At 37.9% G+C, this 16,810-nt stretch overlaps 1 protein-coding gene across 3 annotated transcripts in view; it reads right to left on the minus strand.

Moving 5' to 3' along the window:
• Nucleotides 1–364: 364 nt before the first annotated feature.
• ZNF236 (zinc finger protein 236) overlaps nucleotides 365–16,810 on the minus strand; it is a 46,492-nt gene continuing 30,046 nt past the window's right edge. For all 3 annotated transcript variants that reach the window (XM_033154777.1, XM_033154778.1, XM_033154779.1), the window contains exons 20-33: nucleotides 16,253–16,465; nucleotides 15,845–16,115; nucleotides 14,974–15,077; nucleotides 13,805–14,170; nucleotides 13,047–13,192; nucleotides 12,434–12,677; nucleotides 11,477–11,656; nucleotides 10,697–10,855; nucleotides 9,928–10,106; nucleotides 8,602–8,733; nucleotides 7,291–7,488; nucleotides 4,377–4,506; nucleotides 3,351–3,527; nucleotides 365–1,979 (exon numbers count right to left, since the gene is read on the minus strand). In XM_033154777.1, coding sequence (XP_033010668.1) covers nucleotides 1,855–1,979; nucleotides 3,351–3,527; nucleotides 4,377–4,506; nucleotides 7,291–7,488; nucleotides 8,602–8,733; nucleotides 9,928–10,106; nucleotides 10,697–10,855; nucleotides 11,477–11,656; nucleotides 12,434–12,677; nucleotides 13,047–13,192; nucleotides 13,805–14,170; nucleotides 14,974–15,077; nucleotides 15,845–16,115; nucleotides 16,253–16,465 — 2,624 coding nt within the window. In that variant the 3' untranslated portion in view covers nucleotides 365–1,854. The remainder of the gene's footprint in view (nucleotides 1,980–3,350; nucleotides 3,528–4,376; nucleotides 4,507–7,290; nucleotides 7,489–8,601; nucleotides 8,734–9,927; nucleotides 10,107–10,696; nucleotides 10,856–11,476; nucleotides 11,657–12,433; nucleotides 12,678–13,046; nucleotides 13,193–13,804; nucleotides 14,171–14,973; nucleotides 15,078–15,844; nucleotides 16,116–16,252; nucleotides 16,466–16,810) is intronic.

Below are 16,810 nucleotides of genomic sequence, written 5' to 3' on the forward strand. Positions count from 1 at the left end.
CACAAACCTGAAAGTAAGTGTTCCGGTTTGCAAACGTTTTTCATAAACCGAACGTCTGACACGGCTTCCGATTGAGTGCAGGAAGCTCCTTTAGCCAATTGGAAGCCGCGCCTTGGTTTTCAAATGGTTTCGGGAATCGAATGGACTCCTGGAATTGATTAAGTTTGACTACCAAGGTACCACTATACTGCAACTAAGGGTGGTGTGGTGATACTGGTTCCCCTGAGCTATGAGAAGCCTACAGAATCAAGACCAAGTGCTCTCTTGTTCAGTCACACTAGTTAAGATTTCCTCCCCATCAAATCAATAGGAACACCCATTCAAAACTTCTGAAAAAGAACAACATATCAGACACAAAACCAAGTTTGGAAAAAATTAATATTATTTAAAATATGTCTGACTTAAATATTTCCACATAACAAAGTGTTATTTTCAAGTCACCAGCTATATTGCTTATATACATATTTCCATAGTTAACAAAACAATTATGAGATGTCCTATCAAAAAGCAGTGATTTTTTCCATTCAGGAAATAGAAAGAACTAGTCGTATAATACACAAGTATAAATTATATATACATATATCTTCTTTCTGAAACTGAGGGCAAATAAAAGCAATTATTCTTCAGAAAGGTATAACATGTCTACATTACAATAAAATGAATCAATACTGATTTTGAAGTGGTCACTTACAAGTTGAAAACTTTATGAGCACTTCCTGTAACTGGGATTTTTGTTATTTACAAAATATACTCAACAGCCACACAGAGGCTTAATTATCTGTATATATACATACGCACACATATATATAACATATAAAGAAATTCAAAAATTTAAAGTAAAATTAAGCAAAATCCTTCTGTCTTTGGAATGTCTTAAAACAGAAAATGCTTTATTCCAGTGTTTCTTTAGATATATTACCTTTTCTAAGTAAATGGGGCTTTTCAGAACATTACTGAAAAGCCTAGGTAGTTTTATTTTATTTTTTTAATTAAATGGCAACAAAATCAAGGTTATATTAATAGGGGGCTGTCAGAAACCAATCTGCATTTGCTGATACAACCTGTGCTACAGCTCACTTGGTTTGCTCAAAACAAGGCATAGTTTAGTATGCCCTATTATTTTTAACTTATGGCTTATGTTTTTCAGTTATCAAGCTAAAACATATGAGCATTAAGACCTAACACAGAAAATATGTGCATTTGTTGTTCAGTTCAAGGAGATTCTATTATCAGTTACATTTTCTTTGAATAATTATTGCTGAATGTGAAGCTAAACATGTACAATTAAGAAATTAATTTTTAAAAATAGCTTTAATAAAATGAATATGGTCCATCACTTTCTGACATGTCAGCAACACCAGCACCATAATGTAATACCAATTAATGAACTAAAGTAATACCAGACATTTAATGCCATATTGTAATATGAATTCTCTACTGCATGCATCTAACTCTGAGATACTCTTTCTTCCAATTCATTTTAAACAGTCAGGACATCCTCATGATTGCCAGAACTTCCATGCTGTCTACCTTCGAATCAACCTTCATTGATACCAAAGTGTGTCTTTTGTTTTTTTACATGAATACACGTATGATGGGATTCAAAAGATAAGCAAACTCCATGTACCTGAGATCATTGATTGTAGTTAAGATAGCAAAGTGTATCTGGTGTTTCTTCAATATCCTACAAGCTTACAAAAGACAATCATTCTTTTGGTAGTTTTGTAAAATTTAAAAAGTTATATTATCTTATAATTTTCAGTATGTTCAGTTTTAATAGTAAAAATCCACAGGTGACTATATTTATAAAAATTCTAGTCCTGAAAGCATTTTGAGCTTTCACCTTGGCTGTCATCAAAAAATATTGGTTATGCTCTGCCATTCATTTGAAGATTCTTGAACAACCTCTTCCAAATTCAGAGCACGATTAATGTCTTCGCCTTCCTGTCCTTGATGACTGGTAGATTCTTGTATTGTGCCTACCATAACAAGGAAGAGAAATAATACTAAGAGATCTAGTGCAAATACAGAAGAGTTACATGTAAGTGCTGCTTGACTAAACATCCAATAAAAAATGTGTAAGATTTCTTTGGTGGAAAAGCAAACTAAATCCAGCCACACTTTATGTGATATTTACCTATTAAAGAGTACCGTTTACATCCTTTTAAACAACGTAATCATGTTGGTACAGTGCTGTGGATGGAAGTGCTCATCTGCAGGTTGACTGTTCCTTTCAATGGACAGAGCAAATGTATTCACATTAAGGCACGTGAATGCTTAATCTATTCTGTCAATTTGAATTAATGAGGCAGTCCATGAGGGCAATGGAGTGCATTTATTGCTGCAAGAAGTCACTGAATCATGGGAAGAAACTATCATCTATACAGCAACCTAAAATTACTGTATATATTCCATTACATGCTTCACAGAAAGCAAAAGTTCATCGTAATGTAAATGAACCCAGAGTGAGGCTCAGACTCATGCCCTCCACCCTCACATGTGTTTAACAGCTTTTCACTTTCAGTTTAGCTTAAGTGCAACTTGTTGTCTTGTCTGATCCAAAAAAGAAAAACGGGAAGGGGAGAAAGCAAGAGCTCAAGACTCACTGACTTCATATAGAACTATGGTTAAGCATGATCTTCAAACCAGTTTATATTGCCTACAGGAATGGAACAGTGAAATAGCAAGAGAATTATCACTAAGAACTTCCTTGCTTTGATATGGCTCCTACATGCATCTAGGAAATAATTATTCCTTTAGAAGAAACTGTCGGACAAAAAAGAACCTATGAAGTTGCATCAAGCTTTGTAACAGATATTTTAAATTTTATTGATTTATCATTTTTGTCAACCACTTTGATGTTTTCCTACTATCAAGCGGTACATAAATTTTATGAAATAAATAAACTGAATAATTGCAGACTATAACTCTGTACAGTTTAGGAAAGAAAGAAAAATGTTACTATTCAGTACAAAAAGCAACACATTCATACACATAAGCTGTGCAGTACATTATGTACTTTTGAATGCCTACAGCAAGGGTGGGAATCCACTTTTGTCTGGCCTGCCACAGCAATATGTGTCCTACACCCAAAGTCTTATGAGGTTAGATGAGTGACATGGGCTGACAAAAATGGCAGCACAGGACATTTTCTCCAGCCCTAGACTGGAGAATGAGAGCAGGGGCTGAGATTTAAAAAGAAGGGGAAAGTAAAATAAACTCCCAGCACTCAATGCTGTCCAAGTAAACGAGTAATGTTGAAACTTGAGAATATTGTACCATAAATGCCAGGGCTGGTTTAAGCACCACAGTATTTGATATAAAACTTTCACTTGGCAAATTTTACATACCAGAATAGCCATGGGCTCGTTTCATATGAAGTTTCATATTGCTTTTCTGGGTAAATCCCATTGCACAATAATCACATTTGTATGGTCTTTCTCCTGTGTGTTTTTTCATATGAACTTGCAAAGCACTCTTCTGGTTAAAAGCCTTCTCACACAACGTGCATTGAAACGGTCGTTCTCCTTTAATAAACAAGACACTTTAGAACATTAATTGTAAAGTGATGCAAAGTGGAGTAAAACTCCTTGAACTTCACAAATACACTAATTTTACTTGAACTGGCTATGATCACCATTTAAGGGACCGTTCTCACTAAAACCTGATCAAGACAAAGTACTATTTCGCTCCTATGTATTGGGCTGAAATAATAGAGTGCCTGACGCTGAGACCTGTGCACTCAGGTTAGGAAAAGGCCCAGAGAAGCGGAATAGCTCAAACACTGCTAATTTACTCTTGAACAGAGATGCTCAGTTAACATTGCTGAACTCCTTTCTTCCTTTTTAACTATGCTGTTCCTTCTTTGGGCATGTGGTGTAAAGATAGCATAAAGCATAAGGTTAAACACGTTAAAGTTTCAGTTGCTACATTACTCTTAAAAGCCCTCCAACTTCCACAGTGAGGATCACCCAGGGCGCCTTTGTTACATATCTTTACGCACTAGACAAAAACATCCCAGGCCTTGGGCTAGTTAAACAATCTATGGCCTTTTAAACTCTCTCTCTCTCTCTCTCTCTCTCTCTGTGTGTGTGTGTGTGTGTTTGCTTGCTACTATGTTACACATATTTGCAATAACATATTGTAATCCATCCTGTGATCCTTGGATGAAGGATGGTATAGAAATTTAATAAATAAATTAAACAAATTAACAGCTCAGGCACTCTCATTGCTGCCTCTCACTTCCTATTGTCCCAGATCCTGCTGCTAATGCAATGGTGAGGATGGGCAGGATCATAACTTTTGGATTAAGTTGTATAAAATTTACATAACCGTTTGTTAAATTGAACAGCTTGTGGCTAGCCACTTGTACTTACCTGTATGAATGCGGCTATGCCTTTCCAGCTGGCTTGGCTTAGCAAAGGCTTTTTCACAGGTATCACATTTAAATACCCTTGGCTTTTGAGAACTTAATGATGGTCCTGCCTGATGAGTCTGCAAATGCTCCTAATTCAAAACAAATAAGAAATATCTTATACATAGAACACGTTTAGGTAAGAAAAATAATAACTGGTGCTAAGTTGTTCACACATCCTTTTGTCAAGACCTACAAAATCTCAAGTCAGCAATGGCCAAATTCAATCTATTTTAGAAAGAATGCAAATAACAAATTCCTTAACAAGTACCAACCTTATTATTTTAAAATTAGAAGAAAAAGGCAAAGCCATTTGCAACTTTGCAGTTTCAGCAGAATGTTAAAAACAAAAGCAGATTTCTCCAAATTCCAGATTTCACAGAAGCCAATATACAGTGTGGGGAGAAAGTATTTGATCCCCTGCTAAATTTGCCCATTTGCCCTCTGACGAAGAAAAAACCAGTCCATAATTTTAATGGTTTATTGTAGCTGTGAGAGACAGAATAACAACAGGGAAAACCCCAGAAACCCAGAAGGCCAAAGTCAGAGATTGATGTGCATTATAATGAGTGAAATAAGTATTTGATCCCCTATCAACCAGCCAGATGTCAGGCTACCTGGTATCTTCACTGTATGTAACAAGCTGAGATTAGAAGCACCTGCTGTAAGGGAGGTTTTAACTGTAATCCCAGCTCGTTACAATACCTGTACAAAAGACACCTGTCAACAGAAGCAATCGATCCAGCAGATTCCAAAGTAGACCAAAGAGCAGATTCCAAATTAGACCAAAGAGCTGTCCAAGTATGTCAGGGACAAGATTGTAGACCTACACAAGGCTGGACTGGGCTACAAGACTGTTGTCACCTTCTCACCAAGCTGCTTGCAATAGTCTTGTAGCCCAGTCCAGCCTTGTGCAATAATTCGCAAATGGAAGAAACACAAAATAACTGTCAACCTCCCTCAGTCTGGGGCTCCATGCAAGATCTCATCGCGTGGAGTTACAATGATCAGGAGAACAGTGATGAAGCAGCCCAGAACTACACGGGGGGGACGGACGGACATGTCAATGATCTCAGGGCAACTGGGACCATAGTCACCATGAAAACTGTTGGTAACACACTATGCCATGAAGGACTGAGATCTTGCAGAGCCCGCAAGGTCCCCTTGCTCAAGACAGCACATGTACAGACCCGTCTGCAGTTTGCCAACGCACATCTGAATGACCGAGAGGAGAACTGGGTGAAAGTGTTGTGGTCAGATGAGACCAAAATCGAGCTCTTTGGCATCAACTTAACTCGCTGTGTTTGGAGGAGGAGGAAAGCTGCCTACGATTCCAAGAACACCATCCCCACCATCAAACATGGAGGGGAACATATTATGCTTTGGGGGTATTTTTCTGCTAAGGGGGCAGGACACCTTCACCGCATTGAAGGGACGATGGACGAGACCATGTATCGTCAAATCTTGGATGAGCACCTCACCCAAGTATTCCAGCATGACAAAGATCCAAAACATACGGCCAAGGCAACAAAGGAGCGGCTAAAGAAGAAGCACATTAAGGTCCTGGAGGAGCCTAGCCAGTCTCCAGACCTTAATCCCATCAAAATCTGTGGAGGGAGCTCAAGGTTTGAGTAGCTACACATCAGCCTCGAAATCTTACAGACTTGGAGAGGATCTGCAAAGAGTGGGACAAAATACCTCCTGAGATGTGTGCAAACCTGGTGGCCACCTACAAGAAACATCTGTCATCTGTAATTGCCAGCAAGGGTTTTGCCACCAAGTACTGTAGCAAGTCATCTTTTGGAAAGGGATCAAATACTTATTTCACTCATTATAATGCACATCAATCTCAGACTTATGTCTTCTGGGTTTCTGGGGGTTTTCCTGTTGTTATTCTGTCTCTCACAGCGACAATAAACCTACCATTAAAATTATGGACTGGTCATTTCTTCGTCAGAGGGCAAATGGGCAAATTTAGCAGGGGATCAAATACTTTTTTCCTTCACTGTAGCTCAGTTCAGATGTAACAGCTTTCCATTATGTCTGAACAAAGCCTATAAATCAGAATCAAAGCTTATTTTTCCTTCTGTACCGCCAAAGAACCAGAATACATATTTTGCATGCTATAAGATTAGATTTTAGTTTTTCTTCCTGATCTTTTAGTGACAGACCATGTGATTCATATTAAAAACATATGCAATGCTAAATGGAAAAAGAAACAAGCAGAATGAACAGCACTAAAACAGTTAAACAGAAGTTTTCATAAAAAGGATGGACCAGGTGAGCCTCTTAATCATCAAGACTGAGGTAACCAGCTGCAACTTTTTTTTTAAGATAAGGGCATTTGGGAGTTTGCGCTCTCTGCCTCACAGAAAGAATATCATAACAGCTGGAGCAGCAAACTGGCCCCATCCATTTGCCAGAGAAAGAATAGCTCTAAGAAGCTAGCTAGCTAAAGAACACTCTGCTCCAACTGCCAGTTGCCCTGGGACTACAGACATGCAGGAAAGCACACTCTGATCCCATTAACCAGCCAGAAGGCAGAAGGTCGAAAAACAGCCCAGATATTAAAAAATGGAAGAATTCTAATGCATCAGAGGAATTCCAGTAAGGCTATTGGAACCCCAATATCCAGACATAATTTTGAAAGCATCCCTACTTATTATTAAATGTAAGAAAGTTTATAAAGAATCTTTTAACTCTTATCAAAGTTTCTCAATAGGAACAGAACTGTTTCCACCAAAATATACCCACAGTGAAGTGGTATATGTCACAATAAATATAAATAAGAACGCCATTTTCAAAGGAATACCTCTTTGCCTAGTTAGACCTCTTTGAGGTTTTCAATATAGTAAGTTGTGGATTTTATTTCGTACCTTAAGATGTGTTGCTCTTTTGAAGGCTTTATTGCAAATATGACAAACATGGATTCTTTCCTTTCCGTGAACTTCTTTACTGTGCTGCATAAGCATGGCAGCTGAAGAAAAAGTCTGACTACATTCAAAACACTGGTGCACACGAGGCTCTTTTTCAGCTTGAATGCCTTTAGATAAACTTGGAGAAATCTCATTTACCTGCAACAGTTACATAAAATATACACACATTACGAGAAATAAAACCACCTAAAACTCAAGAGATAAACATTACTCTTCAGATGCAATGACACTTTGAAGAACACATTACAATTGAATAGGTACTGAAATATCTCGTGGAACTTTTATTCCAACTTATTAGTAAAATATAGTTATGGAGCAATTCTGCTAACCCCTTTGGGGAAAGCACAGGAGTGTCTGGTTGTGGTGAAATTCTGAAGAAATGGATCCCTGGGTGTGCTCTGCTCCTACTAGAGCCCCACTCCCAATCAGATCCACAAGCCAATTACTATTTTCAAATAACCATCACCATAATAAATTAATTTTCATGTTGACTCTGAAAGATATCACGACAAAGAAAAAAAAGGAGAAGGGAAATAAAGGAAGCAAATTTCACTGAATCCCCATCAGAATTAGAAGAATTCAAAGGAATGATGGTACAGGGCACAGTGGAGCAGCCTCTTCCTGTCAATTGCTCCTTTAGGACTAATCTGTTTTTGGCAGCATACCAGAAGTGACCAGGAACAATTGTTTGCCCCCTTTCTTTCTTTATGCTACCTACATGACGCACTGCTGCATCAGGCAGGAGGAAAAAAACTGAGGAAATTCACCTATATCCCACAAGTCTTTGCTCCTGCCTGTTGTCAGCTGGTGAGGGATGCCCCACACCATTGGCTGCAGCATCCCTCAAAATAAATTTAGGCCACAGGAGGCCTATGACAGCAGAGTGCCCACCACTGGCATATAATGCAAACAAAAAGGGATGTAAGAAGAAAAAGACATCTATAAGAATTAACACTAATTTTGAAATGGAGACTTCCAAGACATAAGAACGTGCAATTAATTTCACATTTAATATTTACAGTGTTCAAAAGGAAGGATTTGGTTAATATGAAGCAACTTCAAAATTCTTCTTGAAAAGGCAAAGGTCAAACCTCCAAATGTTAAACCTCCATTCTTAACTTCCATAATACACTAAATTGATTAGGATAAGATAAATGAGAACGTAATTTTTCACCTACATAAATTCTACAAAATATACATTAAGCCTATATTGTGTCTTTATTCAAGGAACAACATACATAAAAATTTTACCTGATATGCTAATTCATCCTGGTTTGTAGGTATTGAATGTGGGGTGTGACTCACTAGTATAACTTGCTGGGAACTTGAAGTGCTCTGTCCAGAGAGATTAGAATCTGTCAGTAAAGCAGGGAACTGTTGTCCCTACCAAAAGAAAAAGTGGTATGAATTACATTTAGAAGAAAATGTAACTGCAAGGTGCAGTCAAAGACTATAAACATAAATTCGTAACACCAGATTTTTCTTTGAAACTTTTTTTATCTGTTGTTGCCCTAAACTGTTATCTATCTCACTGAGCCCACAACAGTAGCAACAACAAAACCAGCAACATAGCACATGGCTCGAAGACTCAAGCCATCTAAAACTCAACATGAGACAGAAAGGAAGAGGGGAGAAATGGAGGAAAGGATAGACAAGGAAGAATATGTGTTACTTTCAATATGGTATGGAGACTAAGGATTTGTGTCACAGAATACATAAAGATACATAAGGAAAGGTGTGTTTAGATAAGGGATTTGAAGGGAGTAAGAGACTGGGCATCATAGTTCTCAGAGCCTCTCCTTAAGAGGCAGGTGGTCACTAGGAGACACATGTCATGGGTGCTTCCTAGGGCAGTTTTTGGCTTTGCCTGGATTAAACTAGGAAATGCAGAGCTTCAGGGATGGATAAAGTGAGATATGCCTTACTGCACGGGCTGATGGACCTTTTATTATATACAGAATTCTCCTTCTCCCAACTATTATTTACAAAGTATGTTGGTAAACTCTATGATTATGTTTATTTTAGAATAGCAAAGCTATAAAGTGAACACCACTTCTACTATATATTCTAGCTCTTTCTCTAATACACTTAATAGGTCTTGCCCGATACTTGAAGCATCTCCTACAAATGCTTGTGTAGCCTACAGCAACCTGAAGCTGTTTTCAAACTACCCTTACAGCAGGAATTGGCTTATCAGTAATCCACAGGTACATTGCAAGTGTGTTAATTAATGTCATAAAAGCAGGGGAGAAAACAGCTGATGAATGCTTTGCAAAGAAAGCCTTAGTAAACTATTAACAATGGAGATTTCTCAAAAAGAGCTGAAACCTGACAGTGTAATCTACAACCAACTGCAGCAGCAGAAACGCCGCAAGTCAACAAGCACTGAAAATCACAGGCAAAACAAGTTCAACAGGAGTTATTTAAAAGTAACTATATTGACGTTATACATTAGGGAACAAAATCTTTGTACTGTACAAATATTTTCTTTGTCAAGCTGCATTCAGGCTTCCTTTACCCTAGTTTTATAATCTTAATTAGCAGGTATCAGGAATAGGCTAGAACCGTGACACAAACCTGCGATGTGATGTTAAGAGTCACTGCATCAAGACCAGCAGATAGCATACTTTGAGTATCGGCGAGGGTCAATGTGACACTACCATCTTCTCCTACTCCTGGTGATGACATTACTAAATTCTGAGCTGGCTGAGACATGGGTGGTGTTGAAGGAAGGTTCCCACTTGATGCATTAAGCTCTGTAAAAAGGTATGATATTTTAAAACTCTACACATAATTATCATAATTTACTAGATGGGAAATGTGCCAATCTGCCTAGCACTATACTTTTATGAATACTCATGGCTGTCCAGTGTCCACTTTTCTTAACATGTTCCATGTACACACTGCAGGCAGCAACCATTTCACACAGGGATTCCATTCCTGGCCACCGTGTGCATCGGCGGAGTGGTAATAAGTGTGCCACATCCCCATTGGACCTGCTCTCTTCCAGGTCCAAAAGATCCTGCACATCAGTGTACCTAAAATGGTTGCCGCCTGTAATCATTTACAAGTGGAAATTGCTCAGGCAGGCTGAACTAACAACATTTTTAATAACAGTGTGAAATAACATAAAAGTAGCTTACAGTGCCATTTTTAATGGAAAAATCTAATAAAATAATGCACTGCAATTGACGAAAGAAGCAAAAAGGGAAGGCACTTGTATGGCTTTCAATGAATTCAGGCATTTTTGAGAAACCAGTTCTCATTTCTTCACTGAAACCGCTAAGCCAGAATATAATAAGATGTCACAATACAATTTACTTGAGAAAAATTATTAAAAGCCTACCTGAACTACTGTTCAGCACTGGGCTCTGAGAGAGGAGTTGATCATTACTTATTGTTAGTGTAGCACTTGCTGACTGATTATTGATTGCTGGGGTTGCCAGTCGTAGATTCCCATTCAGTTCATTACTTCCAGAGGAATTATGCTGAATAAGATCCTGGCCTAAATGCAAAATTGAATCTATAAGCCAATGAAGATCTGTATTTGCTTCTGCATTTTTAAATATATAAATATATTCTAATTTTACAAGAAAAAATAGCTGTAATGCTATGGAAACATAAACTCATGAAATCTCTCAAACGGTAAATATTAAAATAAAATATTAAATTAATATACAGCAAATCAAAAACATCTTTAAAAAGTTGTTTAAAAAGCAGTCAAAATAAATAAAGAAATTTAAAAAATTGTCCAGTAGCACCTTAGAGACCAAGTAAGTTTGTTCTGGGTATAAGCTTTCATAAAAAAGATATCTGAAGAAGGTATATGAAGAAGTGTGCATGCACATGAAAACTTATACTGTACCCAGAACAAACTTAGATAGTCTCTAAGGTACTACTGGACAATTTTTATAATTTTTTAAAATTTATTTTGACTGCATCAGACCAACACGGCTACCTACCTGAAGTTAAAACAGCAGATAGATGAAGAATTAATATGCTATGGAAAATAAATGCCACTACAACAAAGTGCGTGGCTATCTTTGAACCAGGGCTTGTGAAGTAAAAAGCATATATTATTAGACAGACTGACTTTACACACAAAAAATGAGGATAGTATACTTGCCAGATATGGTAAGGGTAATTTCTTGAGGGGTTCCTGATGAGTTTGAAGTAGTTGTACTAGATGCATGAGCTAAAACATGGCTCAGACTCGAATTATTTATTGTCAATGTAATCTCATGCTGACCATTTGAATTTGAAACCATACCCTGTGAAGTCATGACCTGAGAGAGATCCTGTGAACCTAAACACAAACAGGGTAAAAAAAAAAAATCAGCAGCCAAACTTCAATTTAATATTTACTGTCGTGATACCTGTTCCAAGATAAGCAGAAGACACAGAAGCAGGTCTTAAATTGGCACGGCCCAACTATTCACAAAAGCAATATAAACAATTCCAGGAGGAATCACAATGCTTGAGAAGAGATGGTGTTCCTAACTTGTATGGAGATTAACTTATGTCTTTGTAAGTAGCCCCATGCACTTGTTTGGAATTAACTGAATAGGTAGAAATCCCCACTCCCCTTTGTCTGTAGCTGTCAATCTCTTCTGCCCCTATATGCAGCCTCATCTGCTTCAGGGTGCTAGCAGACAGGGGCTAGGAGAGACCTTTGGAAAAAAATTCTCCAAATAGCCCACTCAGCCACTTCTATCTATGACTGTACATGCAAATAACTCTTTAAAAAAGAAGCCAATCACCCTATTTATTCAGGATAATGATGCACCATATATTAAATGATTTAAACAATTAGGCAATTAAAAATACATAAATGTTCCTCAACCAGGAACATGTTTAATTTGTGTTTTGTTGTTTGTTTGTTTTTTAAAAAATGATAGAAATATATGGTTGATCAGTCTTTGCCAAGGGCAATAATATATTTGCTCTTAAAATTGAAATTAATATTTATATAATAAACTTTCAGAAGAGATGAGCTAAGCAAATTTAAACATGGAATAATTCTGGGAGCTTTTAGCAACAGAACCCTTCAAAATGGAAGTGTGCCCTTTTGTATCATGCTTACCAGTAGCGTTAGTAGTCAAAACAGCTTCTTGCTCAGATATAGGTCCCATTGTCATATTTGCTGAAGAGGTAACAGTGGGCTGTAAGGACAAGCTTGACAAAGGCTGTATTACCACATTTGCTGGCATTGAACTATCTGCTGTCTGGAGGGAGGTGTTCTGAGTAGCCAAATTGGGATCCCCAGTTAGCTGCTGGGTCAGTACGTTACCCTGTTGTAGCGTCTGCTGCAAAAGACTGGGATCAATCTGAAAAGAAAATGAATATAGGAGATGCAAATAGATGACACTTCTCTATAAAATATTATAGAATTTCTCAGAGAAATTATTTCCCCATCTTCGAAGTAAGCTAGTTTTAAGAAAACTCTAACCATGGTAGCAAGAGTTAAGTTATGAAATCTAGTTTTTGCTAAAGCTCGATAATTTGCACACATTCAGATTAAGATGTTTTCTATTTACAATCGCCACGTTTGCACATAATGCTAAGCCAAAATAATAATAATGGTTTAATAAGCCAGGATATGCATGAGCAGTATATCCAAAAGCAGTCTCTTTGCATTTATCTGTGCAAAACTTATTCTTTATTTGTTTATAAAAGATAATACAGGACAAACATACTTGTAATGTAATGTTGTTAATGCTGGTAGGATCTATTCCAGATATTTGAACGTTTGGTCCAACCAAGTTAGCAGCAAGCTGTAACTGTATTCCTTCAAGTGTTGCCAAACTACCATCCGTCAAGGACACAGTTAAATCACCTCCAGCTATAAAAGAAAACAGTAATATTTATTGTATCCTTTATTTTCAGGGAACCATCCCAACAAGTTCTGTCTTCTATGGATAAACATATCGCATTCATAAGCAGCCCACAATAACTGCTTGTAAACAAAGGTAATTGCCCCACCATTCTCCTCTAGCTCTCTCTGCTCTTCCCTTACTTCTATCTGGCATATTCTGAAACCAACCGATGTAGATTGGGGGGGGGGGTATCAGGTGGGGGGCAACTTTAATCGGTTCCCTTCCCCTCCCCACTTCCCCTTTCACAGCTAGGTGGGCAGACTGGCTAAAGGATGAGGGCTCTGTTTGCAGTCACATCACCTTTTCCCAAGCCAAACTTTCCCTTTGGCTTACTGGGCCACTGAACTGTGGCAGGTAGTGTGGGTGCAAGAGGAATGCATATGCAACAGGTCCTCAGAGTGATCTTCGCTGCTCAAGCCAAGTGAGCCAATGAGGTGCGCAATGAGTGAGCCAAACCTGTGAATCTCGCCCGAGCTGTGCCTTGTTCAGAGCGTGAACCATAGTCCTACTTCTTCCTTATCAGATAATACCGACAGAAAGAGGCTTTAAACCCCAAGCAGAACAACGACAGTGTTTACCTGACATTGAAGCAGGAAGTATAGCCTGACCAACGAGACCTTGTGGAAGCAAATTTTGGTCAAATTGGCCTGTCAGAACAGAATTATTCATGATGAAAACATTGGGATCTGTTGAGGATGTATTGAGCAGATTTACTGGCTGTAGTCCCTCAGCAGGAGTGCGAGGCGCAGGCTTCCTGGCCTTCTTGGCCTCTGGTTTAAAGTGACACTGTATGTGAGTTTTCCTCCGTCCAGAAGTTCGAAACCTCAAGTCACAGTGAGGGCATTTAAAGGGTTTTGCTCCAGTATGTAAGCGCATATGCACTTTCAGACTACCTTTTGTAGAAAATGAATTGCTGCATACGTGACAACTGAAGAGTTTCTGACCTAGAGAGTAAAAAAACAGTCTGATGTCAGGTGAAAATAAAGATCCTAATCTCTTTACAGCTATGACCCACTGCAATTCTGTTGAGCCTGTATAGAGGCCGCTGTCAAACATTGTGTAAGAAAACAGTGTCCCTACATGTTCCTGCCTTCCGTTCCCCATCCACTTTCCACACAGAAAGTGAGACAATGAACAAGGACATATATTTCAATGTAGGATGTCTCTGAACTTATTGTTTAAAATATGAACAGCTGTATTAAGTGTTTAAGACAAAGGTTTTGCACAAGATTGATATTTAGCTGCTAAGAGCTCCACATAAATAAATAAAAATAATTATGTACTGTGATCGCAGTATCCAAAGTCATCTCCCACAAAAGCAGTGATTTCAAGAAAACAGCTCCACCTGGCTTGTTGAAATTGCAGCATGCCTTCAGTGTGTGGCAAACTGCTAGAAATACACATGAACATACTGTCTGGGGATGGGAAATGGCAGTTCCACACTAGTGATGGTTGTGTATGTATAATGGGTTATTTTTCCTCAATGGATTTTCCACAGTAAATATGTATATATATCTAATTAATATTTTTTTAAGTACAGGCTGGCATTTTGATGGCAATGACAGTGAGAAAAGCTACCATGCATTAGCAGCACCTGTTCCACCCACTGCTATAATATTTCATTAAAAACCCAAACATCCCAGCCAGATTATCATCCTAAAAAATTCAAGTGTTTTGATGTTCCTGGGGGTTTTTTTTCACCTGCACATTTCAATAGAGAGTTGGAATTATAAAACACCTTGCTTACCTGTGTGTGTTTTTACATGGCAATCCAGAGTAGACTTTACGGTAAAACTTTTGCCGCATTCATCACATTTATATGGTTTTTCTCCCGTATGGATACGCACGTGCCTAGTCAAAAATAGTTGTTCTTCAATTACTATATGCTTATGCTAATACTATATGTTTATCAATGTCTGCTGGCCAACACCAATGTTTACAAAGCAATTAAAACATCTAGGTCTAAAAAAATTGAGGAGCATTGAAATGTGGTTTGCTAAGCAAGTTGAAAAAACAACATGTTTGGAAACATTTTCCAAATCCAATTATACCTGGAGCTACTAAGCCACAAATTTTCATTTGACAAACTTTTCATAAAATGGTTGCAATCCAGGGAACTGCTTTAATTTATTTAAAACATTCCTATACCACCCCTCATCATACCTGGGTGATATACAACTATATAGATAATAAGCTATTTCAAACCCATTACAGTTAAACACTAACATCAGCAACCATAATAAAAGATAGCAAATTAAAATGTATTAACTTGTGCTGAAAAAACTGTAACACAGGTACCAGGTGGACTTCCTTAGGGAGGGCATTCCAGAAACAGGGCACCATCACGGTGAAAGTCCTATGAGTAGGACTTCAGACACTTTTAATTTTAATTGTTGCCTCCCATACCATATTGCAAGCTACATTTGAAGCTCCTCCACATTTCAGAAGTGGATCCAATGTGATATGAACAGCTGCTACTTAGAAATCAGTTAATAAACAACTTGGCATGCAATAAATGGTGGAATTCTTTAGACTGTGGCCAGAATGATTAAAACTGAGGTGCAAAAATAACGTGCTTTGTGTGTATTCTTTAGTTCTGGGGTGGCAGGTCTTCTTACCTGACTAAATCACTAGGTTTTTTAAAGCTTTTTGGACAGTAAGTACAACAGTTGGCATATTTTGGCTCAGCTTCCATTTCTGCTTGCTTGTCTTTGATTTCACTAATTCTGTCCTTTTCAGCAGCAGATTGGACAAGAACTTTTTCAGAAACAGTTGCGCTTTCTTGTGGCCTGATTTTTGCAAGTTCTGCTGTTTCTTCTTCTGTGAAAGTGATAACACCAGGTCTAGATTTTCTAGAAGATGTTCTTTCAGAGGTCTCATCATCATCTTCTGCATATTTCAATATAGAAGCAATAACATGTTATAGAGTACTTTTAGAGGCCCATTAAAATAATCACACAACCTCCTTGAACATCACACTTTTCAAATATCAAAGTGATTATTCATGAATATGGAAAAAACCTGACCTCCTCCTGCCGTTTCTCCACCTGATGCTGCCGTTGAAGACACAGTTTGATGCTTTTTCATGTGCTTTTTGCAGTGAACTGTAGTTCTGAAACTTTCATCACAAAATGGGCACTTGTATGGTTTCATGCTCATGTGAGTTGCCATATGTCTAGTAAGACTTCCATTAGTAGTAAAGGACGTATTGCAAATGCTGCAACTGAATGCTTTAACTCCTGAAGGAAAAAGGACAAATAGGCTTTCTGGTGATCTAACAGAAAATGTTCAACAATGAGTCAGATTTAAGGTGCAATTCCAAGCACGTAGCAACTTGATTTCAATTTGTTACCAGAAACATGTTGATAAGTCACTGTTGTTGTTGTTGTTTTTTACATTTTTATCCCACTCTTCCTCCAAGAAGCAGAAACAGTGACTGACCGAAAATCATGGAATCAGCTTTATAGCTGAGTGGGGAATGAAACTGATTCTCCCCATTTTTAGTGCAACACACCATATGCTCTAATTTAGACCATTTTAAAAGGCTGTTCTACCAATAACCATTATCCATGTCAGATGAATGG

Source organism: Lacerta agilis, chromosome 7, assembly GCF_009819535.1.
Source record: "Lacerta agilis isolate rLacAgi1 chromosome 7, rLacAgi1.pri, whole genome shotgun sequence".
Taxonomy (NCBI): Eukaryota; Metazoa; Chordata; class Lepidosauria; order Squamata; family Lacertidae; genus Lacerta; species Lacerta agilis.